Source organism: Rhinoraja longicauda, chromosome 16 (genome assembly GCF_053455715.1).
Source record: "Rhinoraja longicauda isolate Sanriku21f chromosome 16, sRhiLon1.1, whole genome shotgun sequence".
In the NCBI taxonomy this organism is placed as follows: Eukaryota; Metazoa; Chordata; class Chondrichthyes; order Rajiformes; family Arhynchobatidae; genus Rhinoraja; species Rhinoraja longicauda.
Genome location: NC_135968.1, coordinates 4,224,479 through 4,243,431, shown reverse-complemented (window position 1 = coordinate 4,243,431; position 18,953 = coordinate 4,224,479). Strand labels below are relative to the sequence as shown.

The 18,953-nt window shown below is 50.3% G+C and overlaps 1 protein-coding gene across 2 annotated transcripts in view; it reads left to right on the top strand.

The window, feature by feature from the left end:
• LOC144601124 (uncharacterized) overlaps window positions 1-14,900 on the top strand; it is a 59,407-nt gene extending 44,507 nt beyond the window's left edge. Inside the window, exons 4-5 of one of the 2 annotated variants that reach the window (XM_078413079.1) lie at window positions 204-679; window positions 13,991-14,900. In XM_078413079.1, coding sequence (XP_078269205.1) covers window positions 204-679; window positions 13,991-14,696 — 1,182 coding nt within the window. In that variant the 3' untranslated portion in view covers window positions 14,697-14,900. Of the gene's footprint in view, window positions 1-203; window positions 680-12,369; window positions 12,547-13,233 lie in introns of those variants that run through there. The other variant, XM_078413077.1, reaches the window with a different exon arrangement.
• Window positions 14,901-18,953: the final 4,053 nt, after the last annotated feature.

Genomic DNA, 18,953 nt, shown 5'->3' with positions numbered 1-18,953 from the left:
CGGAAGAAGACGCCTCCGCTCGCAGCGAGGAGAAAGAGTTCACCTGTCCCAATTGTGGACGGAGTTTTATCCGGGCGTCGGGGCTGACGAGGCACCAGTGCACCAACTCCGGGGAGAGAGTGTGGAAGTGCGGGGACTGCGGGAAGGGGTTCTGTTACCCTTCCTGGCTGGAGATCCACCGGCGCAGCCACACCAGGGAGAAGCCGTTCATCTGCTCCATGTGCGGGAAGGGGTTCTGCTGCCTGTCCAACCTGACCACGCACCAGCGGTTCCACACCAGGGAGCGGCCCTTCACTTGCTCCGAGTGTGGGAAGGGCTTCACCCAGTCGTCCTCCCTGCTGACCCACCGGCGGGTCCACAGTGGAGAGAGGCCCTTCACCTGCGGCGAGTGCGGCAAGGGCTTCACCTTATCATCTTACCTGGTGCGGCACCAACAGGTCCACACCGGGGAGAGGCCGTTCACCTGCTCCGAGTGCGGGAAGGGCTTCACCCTGTCCTCCTGCCTGGTGAGGCACCAGCAGGTCCACACCGGCGAGAGGCCGTTCACCTGCACCGTGTGCGGGAAGAGATTCACTCAGTTGTCCAACCTGGTGTCACACCAGAGGGTCCACACTGGGGAGAGGCCATTCACCTGCCCCGTGTGTGGAAAGGGCTTCAGCTATTCATCCAACCTACGCAAGCACCAGCGAGTTCACAAGTGACTGTGGGAGCTGGATGTTATTGTTCTTGACAATTAAATCCCGGTTTGGGCCCTTTTCACTTTCTCTGCCTGGATACGTTCTGCTGATGGGTGAGAGTTTATTGTTCTTGTGGGGGAAAATATAAAATCTATTAATTTGAACATGGGCACTCAGGGAATTGTTCAATATGTAAGAAGGAACGGCAGATGCTGCTTTGCACTGAAGATTGACACAAAATGCTGGAGCAACTCAGCAGCTCAGGCATCATCTTTGGAGAAAAGAAATAGGTGACGTTTCGAGTCAAAACCCTTCATCATGTTCAACTTCATGTGTTTGAGCTACTGCACACCATCATTTAATTTAGAGATACAAAGTGGAAACAGGCCCCTCAGCCCACTGAGTCCACGCAGACCAGCGACCCAGCATTAACACTAGTTCTGTGTTATCCCTCTTTCTCATCCATTCCCTGTACACCAGGGTCAATTTAGCCAAGGCTGATCAACTTACAAAACCAGTAGAAACGAGGAACTGCAGATGATGGTTTACAGAAAAGGACACAAAGTGCCGGAGTAACTCAGCAGGTCAGTCAGCATCTCTGAAGAACATGGAAAGGAGAGGTGATATTTCAGGTCGGGACCATTCTTCAGACATTTGGGATGTGGGATGAAACTAGGGATGTGCAAACTCCACTGAGGCAGCACCTGAGGTCAGAATCGAACCCGTCCCTGTCCCATCACTGGCCTGGGGTTCCAACAGTCTGGTATGGACCCATCTCCTCGTGGTTACTACACAGAATGTAAAGTCCTCAAAGTTTCAGTGAAAGTCTCTGGTGCAGTGAGGCAACATCTCTACCAGCTGCGCCGCGGTGCTGCCCTTTTGTAAAATGCACACTTTTAAACAAAAATAAGCAACAAGTGCAGAGCAAGCTTTGCTATCTAACCCTGAGCCGGGGTCGCTCAAAGGGACAGTCTAGACTGGTTTAGTACTGTCCAGACCGACACATTACAGTCCAGACCGATACGTTACTGCCTGGACCGACACGTTACTGTCCGGACCGATACGCTGCTGTCCGGACCGATACGTTGCTGTCCGGACCGATACGTTACTGTCCAGACCGATACATCACTGTCCGGACCGATACATCACTGTCCGGACCGATACATCACTGTCCGGACCGATACGTTACTGTCCGGACCGATACGTTGGTGTCTAAACCGATACGTTACTGTCCGGACTGACACGTTACTGTCTGGACCGATATGTTACTGTCCAGACCGATACATCACTGTCCGGACCGATACTGTCTAGACCGATACGTTACTGTCCAGACCGATACATCACTGTCCAGATCGATATGTTACTGTCTGGACCGATACGTTACTGTCCAGACCGATACATCGCTGTCCAGATTGATACATCACTGTCCAGACCGATACATTAATGTCCAGACCGATACGTTACTGTCCAGACCGATACATCACTGTCCAGACCGATACATCACTGTCCAGACCGATACATCACTGTCGAGACGATACATTACCGTCCAGACCGATACATTACTGTCCAGACCAATAGGTTACTGTCCAGACAGATACATTACCGTCCAGACCGATAATGAATTGAAAGCGTCAGAGAGCTGATCTGAGCTGTACAACTGGTATTTAACTGCAGGAGTAAGCATGAGAATATTGATTGTGCTAGAAGAACTAACACCTTGAACAGAGAAAGGAGGTCAGACAGACAGACTGTTACTTGTAGTCAAAAAAAGACACAAAGTGCTGGAGTAACGCAATGGGTCAAGCAGGATCGCTGCAGAATATGTGTAAATTAATACTTCACAACTCTTAAAGCGTACAACATCTTTTAATGATAGCACAGCGTATTACATACATCTTCAAGCACTGGCTACGTTCCTCTACTGAACTGTACCCAGGAAGGGAAGGCGTTATGATTGATGTTAACTAGGCGGGGTTAATGGTACTGAGGTAACTATGTTATTGGTTGCATATAAACCATCTACATCCTTCCCCCTAGAAAATTAAACAGATTGTTGTCACAACAACAGAATTAATAACAGAATTAAGCAAAATCGCCATAGCGCACAGGTGGCTTACTAATCCGGCCCGAGCGCGTACGAATGTCTCCCCCTCCCCCCGAAAGAGCAGAAGAAACCGGAGGACACGAGGCAGCAGGGGAACCAGGGAAGGGAGGTGCGGTGGTAGAACCGGGAGAGTGGGAACCGGCAACAGGGGACCCGCGCAGAGGGGAACCGGGCGCGCGATATGGGGACCGAGGCATACAAGGAACGCTGGCCGGGACGGCAGCCGGCTGCTGGTATGAGAGCGGCGGGGCATAGGGTCCCGGGGGCTGCGGCTTTGGCTCATTAACCGCAAGCAGGTGTTGTCGGCTTCTTCGGTAGATGGTGCCCTCATGGTCCACCAGGTACGAACGAGGTGAGTCGGCCACCCCAACCACGGTGGCCAGACGGGAGTGACCGCCGGCGGTCTGCAACCGAACAACCCGTCCAGGCAAAAGAGGATCGAGTGGTCTGCACGACCGATCGTGGGAACGCCGCTGGCTGTCATGCTTCTCTTGAATACGCCTCTGCACGGAGGCAGGCTCCAGCACCCGAGGTTGCAGCTGGCGCTGGGCAATCGGGATAGTAGATCTGGTATTCCTTGACATCAGACGCTGAGCAGGTGACCCCATGGCCGGATCCCTGGAAACATTCCTGAGGTTTAGGAGATCCAAGTACAAATCAGTGTTGGAAAGTCTCGCCTGTTCCATCAGATGCTTGGCGCTGCGGACGGCCCGTTCTGCAAGTCCGTTGCTCTGTGGGTACTCAGGGCTGCTGGTGAAATGCACAAAATTCCACTTGTCCGCAAAACTTTTGAATTCTCGGCTGGTAAACTGCCTGCCGTTGTCAGTCTGCAGCCTGACAGGGGACCCAAAAGTGGAGAAGTGTTTCCGCAGCTTTCGGATCACCATCTCCGACGTGAGGGATGTCAGTAAATCCACCTCGAACCAGTTTGAGTATGAGTCGACCAGGACAAGGTAGTGGTTACCACGCCACTCGAAGATGTCAGCAGCCAACGAGGACCAGGCCAAGGCAGGGGCAGGCTGTTGCAGCAGGGGCTGTCGCTGCTGGTGTGGAGCAAGACTGTTGCACGTGGAGCAGGCAGAAACTCGGTCTCGGATATATTTGGCCATTCCGGGCCAGTAGAATTGGCACTGAGCGTGGGCGAGTGTTGCATCGACCCCAGGGTGTCCGCTATGGGCTGCGCAATAGTAAGAGTCAAACAGGGAGGACGGGACCACAACTTTATGTCCCTTGACGATGACGCCATTCTGGAGCACCAATTCGTCGCGGACCAGGAAGAAAGGCTGTGTTTCAGATGGCGCAGCGGAGCGCTTTGTTGGCCACCCTGCTTTAATCACAGTGGCAAGCCGCTGCAAAACTGGATCGGCAGCGGTGTGCTCGGCCAACACCTGTAGCTGCTTGGTGGGAATGAAATTAACGCCCAGTACAAGCAAGTCCTCTGTTTCGTAGGGGTGGCGATCACAGGAGGTCCGCGGGGCGCGCGATAGGGTGTCCGCAATGTGCATCTCGGTGCCCTTCTTGTAGATGATGTCGAATTCGAAACGCTGGAGCTGTAGCATCATACGCTGCAGCCTGGCGGGGGCAGCGTGAATTGGCTTGTTTAGGATGGTCACCAGTGGCTGGTGGTCGGTTTCGACCGTAAATCTGCTGCCGAACAGGAAATCTCTGAACTTGGAGCAGGCGAACACCACCGCGAGCAGCTCTTTCTCGATCTGAGCGTACCGCTGCTCGGTGTCCGTCATGGTGCGGGAGGCATAGGAGACAGGATGTAACGATCCATCGACAGACTGAAGGCAAGCCGCACCCAGACCGAACTTGGAAGCGTCACAGGTGACGGTGATGGGGCGACTTACATCGAAGTACCGCAACGTCGGGGTGTCAATCAATTTCGACTTGAGGCAGTCAAAGGCCTGCTGGTGATGTTGGAGCCAGGCCCAGGCAATATCCTTTTTTGTCAATTGCCGCAGGGGAGCACTCAGCTCACTGAGGTTTTGTATAAACTTCCCCAGGTAGTTCACCATGCCTAAGAATCGTTGTAGACCTGGCACGTCGGTGGGGGCTGCCATCTCGGAGATGGCAGCTGCCTTCAAGGGGTCGGGTTTTAGTCCGTTAGAGGTGAAGACGTGTCCCACATACGTGACTTCTGGGACGCGGAACCGGCATTTCTTGGGATTCAGCTTCAGATTGACCTTCCGCGCCCGATCCAGGATGCTGCGGAGGTTCAGGTCGTGCTCCGCAATGTCTTTCCCATAAACCAGGATATCATCCACGATGATGGCACATGGCAGGCCCGAGAATATCTGCTCCATAGTTCGCTGGAACACCTCGCTAGCGGAATTAATGCCGAATGGCATTCGCAGGAACTTGAATCTGCCAAACGGTGTGGCGAAGGTCGTTAGGTCAGAAGACTCTTTGTCCAACGGGATCTGCCAAAACGAGTTCTTAGCGTCTAGGACCGAAAAGATGGTGGCCTGCCCGACCTGAGCCGCCACGTCCTCAACAGACCGCATGGGGTGGTGTGGTCGCCTGATTGCAAGGTTCAAGTCCTTCGGATTGATACACACACGTATTTCATTCTTGTCTTTCTTTATCGTGGCAACCATAGTGGAGACCCAAGCGGTGGGATCGCTAACCGCTTCTAGCACCCCCTTATCGACCATGTTATTCAGCATCGCCTCGACCCTGTCTTTCATGGCGTGAGACACCCTGTGAGCTGCGCGGGCTACAGGTTGTACGTTTGGGTCAACGGAAATACGATATGTGAGTGGTAACTTTCCCAGGTCATCGTTGAACAGGTCCTGGTATTCCACAACAGGGTTGAACGACAGTTGCACTTTGTGGACCGTGCGGTCGAAGGACACCAGGCCAAGATCTTGGCACGCACGGTTGCCCAGCAGGGTTACACAGTCAGAGTTCAAAACATAGAAAACGAGGTTTCTCGTTGCCTTTTGCAGCACACAAGTTAAAGCAGCCCTCCCCACAGGCCTTAGAATTTCTCCACCATAGGCATGCAACGTAGCGTTGTCAACAACCAGGGGCTCATTATTCCTTATCTTATTGAAAAGATTTATTGACAATACGTTGACCTTCGCACCTGTATCCAGCTTTGCAAGGAAGGACACACCATTGACAGTCAGAGCTACAGAGGGATCAGAGCGTTGGGCGGTTGTGTGTAGGAGGGTAAACACATTCGAATTCTCAGGAGGATTAATTGGATCTGCCTCGTAGGAGTCGACCAGGCTGGGCTGTAAATCGTAACAGCCATCAGATTGCCTCAGCATGTTTAGACTGGGTCTGGAAATCTGTGCCTGTCTCCCACGGGAACGGATCGAGCGACAGGCCGCAGAGAAGTGGTTTAACTTTTTACAAAAGTTACAAACTTTGCCATAAGCAGGGCAGGTAGACAGTCTATGGTGCATGTAGTTACAGTTTGGGCACCTTTTTTGGGGCACTTCACCAGGACCTGGGTTGGCACGCGGCAGAAAAGCATTGTTTACCATCCGAGGCTGGGGTCTCCTACACCCAGCCAGGTTGATAGACTTATTGGCCGAGTCTCGGTGGTCATCTGGCAATACAACGACCTCAGACAATCTGCAGGCATGCATAGCTTTTTCCAACGTTAGATCCGGATCCCTTAGAAGCTCACATCGTAGCTGCTGGTCACGCATGCCAGTTACTAAAATGTCTCTAGTGAGCTGCTCCGTCATGTCACCAAAACGGCACCGCTGGGCGAGATAACGCAAATCAGCAATAAAACATTCAACAGGTTCATCCGGCAACTGTTTTCTTGTAAAGAACCGTGCCCTCTGCAGAATGCGGTTCGAGGGCAGGTCACAAATCTCCCTGAACTTACGTAGCAGGCAAGCGGGGTCACTGGCAGATTCTGCAGGGGTAATCTCCACGTCGTCGTCGCCCAGGACCGCTGGAGCATAGGTGAAAGTTCTGGCTCTCTTCATGGCATCAGGTCCGACAAGGTTGAGTAGGAGGGAGGCTTTAAGGGAGTCAGGATCAGCGCGATGTGCGACGTTGACAAAGTGGGTGAAATCAAACTCAAACGTGTCCCAGCGCTCAGAAATGTCAGCATCAAAGACAAGCTGCGCGGGCTTTCTGCAAGAGGACGCCATGGTCAGAGAGATTAAGCACAAAAAGGCACAAATCAAAAAAAAGAAATAAAACCCGACAGACAGGAGACGCAAGTGTCTTCCACTTCCGACACCATGTAAATTAATACTTCACAACTCTTAAAGCGTACAACATCTTTTAATGATAGCACAGCGTATTACATACATCTTCAAGCACTGGCTACGTTCCTCTACTGAACTGTACCCAGGAAGGGAAGGCGTTATGATTGATGTTAACTAGGCGGGGTTAATGGTACTGAGGTAACTATGTTATTGGTTGCATATAAACCATCTACAATATGGATGGGAGACATTTCACAAGATCAGAAGTGATAGGAGCAGAATTAGGCCATTAGACCCATCAAGTCTACTCCGCCATTCAATCATGACTGTTCTACAAAGAACTGCAGGTGCTGATTAATCCACAAAAGGACACCAAGTGCTGGAGTAGTGGAGCGGCACCACGGGCCAGGCAGCATGTGCAGGAAAGAACTGCAAATGCTGGTTTAAATCGAAGCTCGACACAAAAAGCTGGGTAACTCGACAGGACAGGCAGCATCTCTGGAGAGAAGGAATGGGTGACATTTTGGGTCGCAGACCCTTCTTCAAACAGAGGCAGCATCTCTGGAGTACAAGGATAGGTAATGTTTTGGGCAGAAGATCATGTGAGAGAAGCAGAATTAGGCCATTCGGCCCATCCTCCACCATTCTAACATGGCTGATCCATCTCTCCTTCCTAACCCCATTCTCCTGCCTTCTCCCCATAACCTCTGACACCTGTATTAATCAAGAATCTGTCTATGCCTTAAATATATCCACTGAATTGGCCACCACATTCTTCTGTGGTAAAGAATTCCACAGATTTGTCACCCGGTGACTAAATAAATTCCTCCTTCCTAAAACAACATTCTTTAATTCTGAGGCAATGACCTCTCTTCCTAGACTCTCCCATTAGTGGAAACATTCTCTCCACATCCACTATCCAAGCCTTTCACTGTTCTGTACGTTTCAATGCCCCCCTCATCCTTCTAAACTCCAGCGAATATAGGCCCAGTGCCGTCAAATGGTCATCATATGTTAAACTAATCATTCCTGAGATCATTCTTGTAAACCTCTCCAGAGCCAGCACATCCTTCCTCAGATATGGTGCCCAAAACTGCTCACAATATTCCAAATGTGGCCTGACCAGCGCCTTACAGAGCATCAGCATTACATTCCTCTGTTTGTCGTAACTCTTCGGACAAGAAAGTGTGGGAAATGTGAATTGTGAAGTCAGAGGAAGGTAGTTGGGAGGGGTAGGGGAGAGATGGTTGTGAGTCCAGATGGGGCAAATAAATATTATTTATAGTCATTAGACGTATGGAAAATGGGGGTCACGGGAATGCAGGGCCTTGTGTTTTAGCCAGTAGAGTATCATATCGGGGGATGTAGTGGCCCAGGATATTGATACCAGACATCAGCGGTGTCCTATTGTGGTCACAGCAGTACAGTAAACCCTTGTTTCAACGGACCTCTAAATAGCAGATTTTGGATATAGCGGATGGATCTACCCCCCAGCTCGCACCTCCTCCCTGGCCCTACCCCCCAAGAGCCCGCACCGCATGCCTGGCCACTTCCAGGCCAGACTTACTGCCACCACCGCCGGCCACACAGCTTCCTCGGCCGCTATCAGGCCGCACCTACTGCCGCCACCACCGACCCTTACTTGCACTCCAGCCGCCCGTGTACCATGACCATTGACTCCGCCGATCCTTGCCACTCTTCTGGACACCAGCAGGCAAGGGCCGTCAACTCACTTGGATTTCAGGCGGTGCGAACCCGAAACTTCACCTATCCATGCTCTCCAGAGATGCTGCCTGACCTGCTGAGTTACTCCAGCACTTTGTTTACTTTTGTGCATTAACCAGCAACTACAGTTGTTTGTTTCTACTATTTATACAATGATAATCCCTTGCTCGGTTATAGCACACAATCGACAAAAATGGACACCATTCCTCTCCCTGTAACGTTGCTCGTTACAACGAAGGTTTACTGTACCTAGGGTTGACAACTGTCCCTTATTTACTGTGACACCCCGTATTTCGGGATAAATTGGTTTGTCCCATACGGGATCGCCCTTGCCCCGTATGTGGCTGATGGCCTGGACGGTGTAGGCCCAGATGATGTAGGTTCCGGACGCTGTAGGTCCGGACACTGTAGGTCCGGACGCTGTAGGTCAGGACGCTGTAGGTCCGGACACTGTAGGTCTGGATGCTGTAGGTCCAGATGCTGTAGGACCGGACACTGTAGGTCCAGACGCTGTAGGTCCAGACAGTGTTGGTCCGAGGCTCGGGCGCCGCCTAACGAAGGTTGCGTAGCAACCCGCCTCCCGGCCCGGGCGGCCGCCATTGGCGGAGCAGCAGCACATGGCCACTGGTTGGGTGAGGTCACGTGGGCCGCGGGGCGGTGACATCACCTTGTCCCTTATTTGGGAATGAGATAGTTGGCACCCCTAACTGTACCTGTAAATGCTCAGTCATCATCTCTTTCACTAATTGTACATAACAATTACATACACTGATGTGTTGTTGGTAACAGCAGCCAGAGCCAAGGACGTGTGTTGCCACAACACCGTTTCTCTTGAATCCATCTGCTTTAAGTTTAAATTCTCAAACCAACACATACCATGTCAAATAAATAAACCTCAAACACTGCAGCCAGTGGCAAGTGTTTTTTTGGAATTGATATACATGGCACTAACAACTTCAACATTGAGGTTTGACCTTGACGGTTCTTCAAGATGTGAATCTTGTGTTCGTTTTTTAAACTCAGAGTCCACACAGCACAGAAACAGGCCCATCAGCCCAACTTGTCCATGCCAATCTATGCTAGTCCCATTTGCCTGCATTTGGCCCATATCCCATAGAAGGCTTTCAATCTGTGCAGATTCTGCCCAACCTGCTGAATGTTTCCAGAATTATGTGTGTGCATTTTAATCATTGTTTTGATTCCATTTTAAGTACCTTGCTCCATCAGTTCCTATTCCAGACCAGCCTATTGCTATTTTACTTTGCTTTAGACCCTAGATACCGGGCGGCACGGTAGCGCAGCGGTAGAGTTGCTGCTTTACAGCGAATGCAGCGCCGGAGACTCAGGTTCGATCCTGACTACGGGTGCTGCACTGTAAGGAGTTTGTACGTTCTCCCCGTGACCTGCGTGGGTTTACTCCGAGATCTTCGGTTTCCTCCCACACTCCAAAGACGTACAGGTATGTAGGTTAATTGGCTGGGTAAATGTAAAATTTGTCCCTAGTGGGTGTAGGATAGTGTTAATGTGCGGGGATCACTGGGCGGCACGGACTTGGAGGGCCGAAAAGGCCTGTTTCCGGCTGTATGTATATGATATGATATGATATACAGCATAAAAACAGGCCCTTCGACCCACCAACTCCGCAGTGACCATCAATCAACCCACACAGTTGCACTCTCCCACACACCAGGGACAATACGATTTAACCAAAACCAACAAATCTGCATGTTTTTGGAGTGTGGGAGGAAACCAGAGCACCCTGAGAAAACCCATGCAGTTACAGGAGAACAAACAAACTCTGTACAGAAAGCACCCGTAGTCAGGATTGAATCCAGGTCTCTTATATTGGTTTTTGGAGTCAGAGTCACATAGCACTGAAATAGGCCATTCAGCCCAAACTGTCCATGCTGACCATGATGCCCTATCTACAATAGTCCTGCCTGCATGTGTTTGGCCCACATCTTTAGAATTTCCACTTGAAAAATAATCCAAAAGTGGAAAACTAAAACGGAGGTCGACGGAATTTGCCTCATGCTGGCTTTAATTGGCAGGGAAAAGTCTAGTAAAGTCAAATAATTTTGCTCATTAACAAATGATGGAATCACATGACTGATATTTTTTAAAGCTGCAGATGCTGGAAACATGAAAATATCACAGAAAATATCTGAAACACTCAGTAGGTCAGGGAGCATCTGTGGAAACAGAAAGAGTTAATGTTTCAGGTCAAAGACTTTGGTGGAATTGGGAAGGTGAAAAATAAACAGGCATAAAATGCTGTAGTTACTTCTTCAGACTGGAAACATCCCAACCCAAAACGTCACATCATGTTTTCCAGCGATGCCGCCTGATCCGCTGAGTTAGTCAAGTCAAGTTTATTTGTCACATGCACATACACGATGTGCAGTGAAATGAAAGTGGTAATGCCTGCAGATTGTGCACAAAAAAGAATTATAGTTACAGCATATAAATAAAGTTAATACAGTTAATACAGAGAAGACAAAATTTAGTCCCTGGAGTAGTCGGCTTGTACTCGCTGGAATTTAGAAGATTGAGGGGGGATCTTATAGAAACTTACAAAATTCTTAAGGGGTTGGACAGGCTAGATGCAGCAAGATTGTTCCCGATGTTGGGGAAGTCCAGAACAAGGGGTCACAGTTTAAGGATAAGGGGGAAGTCTTTTAGGACCGAGATGAGAACGTTTTTTTTCACACAGAGAGTGGTGAATCTGTGGAATTCTCTGCCACAGAAGGCAGTTGAGGCCAGTTTATTGGCTATATTTAAGAGGGAGTTAGATGTGGCCCTTGTGGCTAAAGGGATCAGGGGGTATGGAGAGAAGGCAGGTACGGGATACTGAGTTGGATGATCAGCCATGATCATATTGAATGACGATGCTGGCTCGAAGGGCCGAATGGCCTACTCCTGCACCTATTTTCTATGTTTCTATAAAAGTTAACAGTCCTGATGGCCTGTGGGAAGAAACTCACCTCGTGGCACCACGGGAGAAGAATGAGGAGGAGATAAGACTTTTCTTTGCCTTCCATCACAGTGAGGGTGTGCCTGGAGCAATCACTGTGATGGCTGTTTGTGTTATAAATTGTATCTGTGTGTCCTGTGCCTTGTGTTGTATACTGCCGGACCCTGACGTGAGAGGACGCTGGCGCTGTTTATTCGCCGCTTCTCCGTTAGGATAGTTTGTCTGTTTGTTTTTATGTTATGATTGTTTTTGTAAAGCGCTTTGAGCTTCTGGTAAGGCGCTATATAAAATAAATGCTTATTATTATTATTATTATTATCCTCTCCGTTTTCACAGCGTGACAGCGGAGGCGTTTGCCTGACCGTAGCATCTGGAACTTTGTGTCTTTTTGTGTAAACCAGCATCTACAGTTTCTAAAATCACTACAGAACTTACTATGTAAAAGCCAAAACATGCTGCGAAACTCCAAATGTCTAAAATCTACTAAGCCTATTCAGAGACGGTCACTGTTAAAAAAATTTTTTAAAGGCTTCCAGGAAGCCTTTGAGAAGCCAGGAAGCTGTTTGGCGAACACCACACGGTGTTCGGGGCGTATCCATGGCCGCATAATTACCCAGAAATGCTCACGAGGGGGAATAGACCTTATCCTCGCTGAAGGAGCCGGCAACGCGTGCGCACAGGAGGGATGTCGGAAGTGAGCGGGGAGCATGCGCGGTGCTGTGCGGCGGGTCTGCGCGGCCCGAGGAGCGACCGTGCGCGCGCCCGCGACTCTGGCCTTTGCTCCCTCCGCCCCATGCACGCGCCTCCGGCTCATTTACCATTGGCTGGAGCGCGGGGACGCGCCCTTGTGTCGCTGTGAACCATCTCCCTCTCCCCTCGATGGTAAGTGTGAACTGCCTCCACCAAACACCCTTTCAACCTCCCTTGTACCCCAGGGAGTCGCCGCCTCGCAGCGCCAGAGACCCGGGTTCCATCCCAACCTCGGCTGCTTTCCGTGTGGAGAATGCAGGTCTCCCTGTGACCGCGCAGGTTCCCCCGCGTGTTCCCCGTCTTCCTCTCACATCCCAAAGACGTGCGGGATTGTGGGGCCCTCTTTAACACATTGGCCCCCTTTAACGTTGTCCTTAATTAGTGTTTATGGACAGGAGTTTAGAGGGATATTCGCCAAACGCAGACAGGTGGGACTAGTCTAGATTTGTACGTCCATTGGCTTCTGAAAATTGTTCCCATTCGCATAGTAGCCCAGAAACGCAGGGAGAACGTACAAACTCCGTACACACAGCATCCGTAATCAGGTTCGAACCCAGGTCTCTACCGCAACTCTACCGCTGCGCCACTGTGCCGACCTGCAATGTTGGGAATCTTGAACAAAATGCAAAGTTCATGAGCAACTCAGCAGGTCAGGCAGCATCTGTGGCGCTGAGAGACAGCGGCTCTACCAGCTGCGTCACCGTGACACTCGGTCAGTGGTAAATGTGCAACCAAATAAATCCCAGTACAACAGAGACTAAAATGTTCTCAACTGAAATGGCCATGTCTATTGGTGATTATTGTAAACTTCTTTCGCAGGTTAAATTGAGCCGAGATTTATGCGTGGAAACCTCAGGGTCAAATTAACACCAGGACCACATTCTCAGTCAGTTCCCCAGCACCTAAATGAGTGTGAAATGGGAGCTGCTTGGGAGAGAAGACTGCAAACTCTATCGCCATCAGCAAGGCAGTGAGAAGCTTGTGTGGGAAGAAAACTTCGGCCCAGTTGCACAGCTAGAGATGACTTTCTGCACAGTCCCCAGCGACGAAGAAAACAAGCACTTGTGTGAGAGAGAGGAATTGATGAAACAATCTAGACAGAAGCCACCTTCAGTGTCAGTATTTCCCGGATAAAAACAATCCAGCAATCTTTTGGTTAATGTTTGGACAGGAAAGAATTCTCCATTCTAACTGGTGTCAGTGGATTATTTCTTTACACTTTGCTAATCAAGGAACGTGCTTAGGTATGGCAATACTTAATTGAACTGTACGCAAGAAAAAAAATTCACTGTGCATTTGCACCTGACAATAAAGCACCATTGACCTTTGGAAATTGGTGCATCATGGAGGGAAGTTATCTGTTTTGTGTCTGGGAGGTTATTCACTGATTTCTCTTCATGTTAATGACAATGTTGACCTTGGGTTAATAATTCAGGGTCCAGAGACCAGTCAGTTGACTGCACCAAATGTGGGACGGGTACACGATGGCGTCTGACCAGGGAGTTAACGTGGGCGGGCGGCATTTCCCCTGCTCCGAGTGTGGAAAGGGCTTCGCTCAGTCGTACGACCTGATGAGGCACCAGCGGGTCCACACCGGGGAGAGGCCGTTCACCTGCTCCGTCTGTGGGAAGGGATTCACTCTCTCCTCCAGTCTGGTGACCCACCAACAGATCCACACCGGGGAGAGGCCGTTCACCTGTACCGAGTGCGGGAAGGGCTTCGCTCGGTCTTCGAGCCTGATGACCCACCAGCGGGTCCACACTGGAGAGAGGCCGTTCGCCTGCTCCGAGTGTGGGAAAGGGTTCAGTCAGTCGGCCAACCTGAAGAGGCACCAGCGGGTCCACACGGGAGAGAGGCCGTTCGCCTGCTCCGAGTGCGGGAAGGGCTTCATTTTGCCGTCGCACCTGCTGACGCACCAGAGGGTCCACACCGGTGAGAGGCCGTTCTCCTGCTCTGAGTGCGGGAAAGGCTTCACCCGGTCAGCCAATCTGTTGTCCCACCAGAGGGTCCATACCAGGGAGAGACCCTTCACCTGCACCGAGTGCGGTAAGGGCTTCACCTGGTCCTCCGACCTCCTGACCCACCAGCGGGTCCACACCGGCGAGAGGCCGTTCACCTGCTCCCAGTGCGGGAAGGGATTCACCCGCTCCACCCACCTACTGAGGCACCAACAGATCCACACCAGGGAGCGGCCGTTTTCCTGCTCCAAATGCGGCAGAGGCTTCAGCCGCTCGTCCAACCTACTGAGGCATCAACAAGTTCACGACGGGGAGAAAGTTTAAACGTGCGGAATGTTGAAGACTTAACTTGCTGCTGCTGACACACCCGCAAGCTCATGGCTGAGAAAAAATTTCAAGACAAGCGGTGAACTGCGGTAGAGAGTGGGTTCACAAGCAACTGAGGGTGTTGGATTCTGCAGTACCTGCTGATGTTCATCACTGGGCACAGTCGGGGTCTGTTTCTGCGGACATTAGTCACGCCGAAAACAGGGCTGAACTTTAATATTCAGAGCCTGTGAGAAATAAATCAGTTTTGCTTTGAACACTGTCTCAAGAGTCAAGTTGAGAATGTTTTATTGCCATACGTCTTGAAACAGAACAATGAAATTTTTACTTAAAGCAGCACAAGAGTTATGAATACAGAGTACTGTGTAAACACCATAATAAACAGCAAAAATACATTCACTATAACTCCTCCCTCAACTCCGTCCAGGGTCCCTGGCAGTCCTTTTAGATGAGGTAGAGGTTCACTTCTGTGTAAACCAACATCTACAGTTTCTTCCTGCACAAAAATGTTCAGTTTATATATTGAAAATATATATGTACATATATTCAATATATATGTGTGTGTGTGTGCACATATATATACATATATATATATATTATATATAAACAAACAATAATATTGCAAAGCCAAAGCTGTCTGGGCGTAAGTCTTCAGCAAAACGTTTACCAGCAATGGGATCCTACCGCTAGTCATATCTTCCCGTCACCTCCCGTTCCTCTTTTGCACAGAGAGCATTCCCTCCGAAACTCGTTGGGTTCACGTATCCCTTCCCACCCAAACCATTCCCTCCTCAGGTACTTTCTCCTGCAAATGCAGGAGATGCAACATCTGTCCCTATTCTTCCACCCTCGACACCATCCAGGGACTCCAATGGTTCAGGTGAGGCAGAGGTTCACTTGCAGCTCCCCCAATCTTATCTACTGTATCTGTTGTTCTTGGTGTGGGCTCCTATATATGAGTGAGACCAAGTGCAAACTGGGCGATCATTTCACTGAACACTTATGCTCATGCCGCCTTGGCCCCCGCTATCTCCAAACATTTCAATTCCCATTCCCACACTGACCTTTCTGTCTGGTGCCTCCTCCACAGTCAATGTGAGGCCATACGCAAATTGGAGGAACAGCACTTCATATTTCACTTAGGCAGCCTACAGCCCACCGGTATTAACATTGATTTCTCTAATTTTACGTAACCCCTGCATCCCTTCTTACTTAACCCATTCCCTCCACCCTAGTGATCCTACTAGTTCCACTGTTTGCATCACAATAGCCTTTGTAATCACCTTTCCCAGCCAACACTGGTCCATTATGGATTCCATCCTTCCTTGGTTATTTGTTGCTGACCTTGATTTGTTCTTGCCTTTATCCACCTCCAGTTCCCTCCTATTTACTTTCAGTTTGAAAAAGGGTTCTGACCGGAAACGTCGCCCATCCTTTTTCTCCAGACATGCTGCCTGACCCGCTGAGTTACTTTTGTAAACCAGCATCTGGAGTTCCTTGTGTGTCTAAACTATCACCATCTGCATATTACGCTCTCCCCACTACCCCCATTGCCATTTCTACCCCTACTCCCTGTAATTCCAGGGCGGAATTGCGAACAGGGTTCCGCAGGGAACAGTGCTGGCTCCATTCTTGTTCACCCTGTACACTGTGGACTTCATGCACAGCTCTGCAAACTCCTATCTACAGAAGTTCTCTGACGACTCTGCCATCGGCAGCCTCATCACAGGCGACGATGACAAGGCGTACAGAGAACTGATCAAGGAGTTTGTGGACCGGTGCCAGCGGAACCGCCTCCGAAACAACGCGGGGAAAACCAGGAAGATGGTGGTAGATTTCCGCAGGCGCAGCCAGGTCCCCCCGACACCGGTGAACATCCAGGGAAAGGACATCGGGAGGGTGGACTCTTATAAGTACCTGGGTGTTTACCTCAATAATAAATTGGACTGGACCGGAAACACTGATGCGCTATACAAAAAGGGCCAGAGCAGACTTTATCTGCTAAGGAGACTCAGCTCCTTTGGAGTGCAGGGGGCACTCCTAAGGACCTTCTACAACATGGTGGTTGCATCAGCCATTTTCTATGGAGTGGTCTGCTGGAGCAGCAGCATCCTAGTGGCGGAAGGGAAGAGACTTGACAAGCTGGTCAGGAAAGCCAGCTCTGTCCTGGGTTGCCCCCTCGACTCAGTGCAGGTGGTGGGAGAGAGGAGGATGATGGCAAAGTTAACATCGCTGCTGGACAACGACTCCTACTCCAAACAGGACACTGTCACTGCAGTGAGTAGCTCCTTCAGTGACAGACTCCTTCACCCCAAGTGCGTGAGGAGAGATATAGGAGGACCTTCCTTCCCGCTGCTGTGAGATTGCACAACCAGCACTGCTCCCAGCAGACGAGTCAACAGTAACAGCTAAGGAATACAATTTATCATTGTCTTTACTTTTATTTATAATGAATGATCTCTTGATGATAATGAATGATCACTTTGCTGCTGTAACACTAAATTTCCCCGGTGTGGGACCAATAAAGGAATATATTATTATTATTATTATTAAGTCCCCTGAGAGGGCTGAATCAATGGAGGCTTCTTTACCCATAATCCTCCCGCGCCTGGAATACGTTCCATGACCGCCGTGATAACGACACGCATGCGTCACCTGGGGGGGCTGCAATGCATCCTGGACTCGGCGGGCGGACAAAGCCGGAGGTTGGAGGACCGGAGGGTCCCCAGCGGCGTCTCATAAAAACCGAGGGTTGGAGCCCGGGGTTCCGGCAGCGATGTCTCCTGCAACCGGGGAATCGCTCTGCTGTTCTTGGATGTATATTTAACCCACACGTCATCCTCTACCGAACTGTCGGGAATCTCCATCAAGCCGAGGAGGGGGGGAAGTCCCCTGAATTACATTCCTGATCGGAGCTCTCGCCTCCCACCGCCATAAATCCGTTCTCATGATTTGACTGCGGCAAACTTCAACGGATCGAGCGATTTAATGAAGCACCAGCGGGTCCACTCCGGCGAGAGGCCGTTCACCTGCCCTGAGTACGGGAAGGGATTTACGGTGTCGTCCAACCTGCTGATACACCAGCGGTTCCACAAAGGGGAAAGGCCGTTCACCTGCCCCGAGTGCGGGAAGGGGTTCAGCGAGCGGTCTAACATGCGGAAACACCAGCGGATTCACAACAGCAACAAACCCTTCGTCTGCCCCCAGCGCGGGAAGAGCTTCACTCAGTCATCTCATCTGCTGACCAACCAGTGGGTCCACACCGGGGAGAGGCCCTTCGTCTGCCCCCGGTGCGGAAAGGGCTTCACTCAAGCCGCCCACAGTGTAAAGATATAGGATAAAGGGATTGACTTTTAGAGCAAGATAAAGTCCATTTTAAATATAGTTCAAAGGTCTCCAATGAGATAGATGGGCGGTCAGGACTGCACTCTAGCTGGTGAGAGGACAGTTCAGTTGTCTATAGCAGCTGGGAGGTAGCTGCTCCTGAATCTGGAGGTATTCGTTTTCAAACTTCTGTACCTCTTGCCTGATGGGAGAGGGGAGAAGGCTGAGATTGGTCCTTTATTATTCCGAGCAGCCCTGTGCTGGCTGCCCACTGGTCCCACATTCTCATCCATTAACTGCGCACCAGGAGCAATATTTACAGAGGCCAATTAATCTACAAACCCGCACATCTTTGGGATGTGGGAGGAAGCCGGAGCACTCAGGGGCAACCCACGTGGGTCACAAGGACATCATGCAAACTCCACACACATACACAGCACCCGAGGTCAGGATCGAACCAGGGTCTGTGGCGCCGTGAGGCAGCAACTCTACCAGCTGCATTGATGCAAAGGGAAGAAGGAAATTTGAGAATAGTTGAATGAGGTCAAATGGAAAGAAATGGTACACAACAGAAACACTGGTGCATTAAATGGGCTGAATGGCCTTGATTATCCAGTGAAGTACTCTGCATCAATCGAAGGCATCTACAACAGTCGCTGCCTCAAGAAGGCAGCCAGCATCATCAGAGACCCACATCACCCTGGCCAGGCTCTCATTTCACACCTGCCATCAGGAGGAATGAGCCTGCTTCTTCCCTACAACCATCAGGCTATTAAACACTACAACCTCCAAATATGCTCTGAAATATATAGACTTGGGGTCATTATTTTTGACTTTGCACTATTATTCCATTTATCGTGTATCTGTACACTGGATGGCTTGAGAGTAATCATGTATAGTCTTTACTTTAGAGTTTAGAGACACATCACG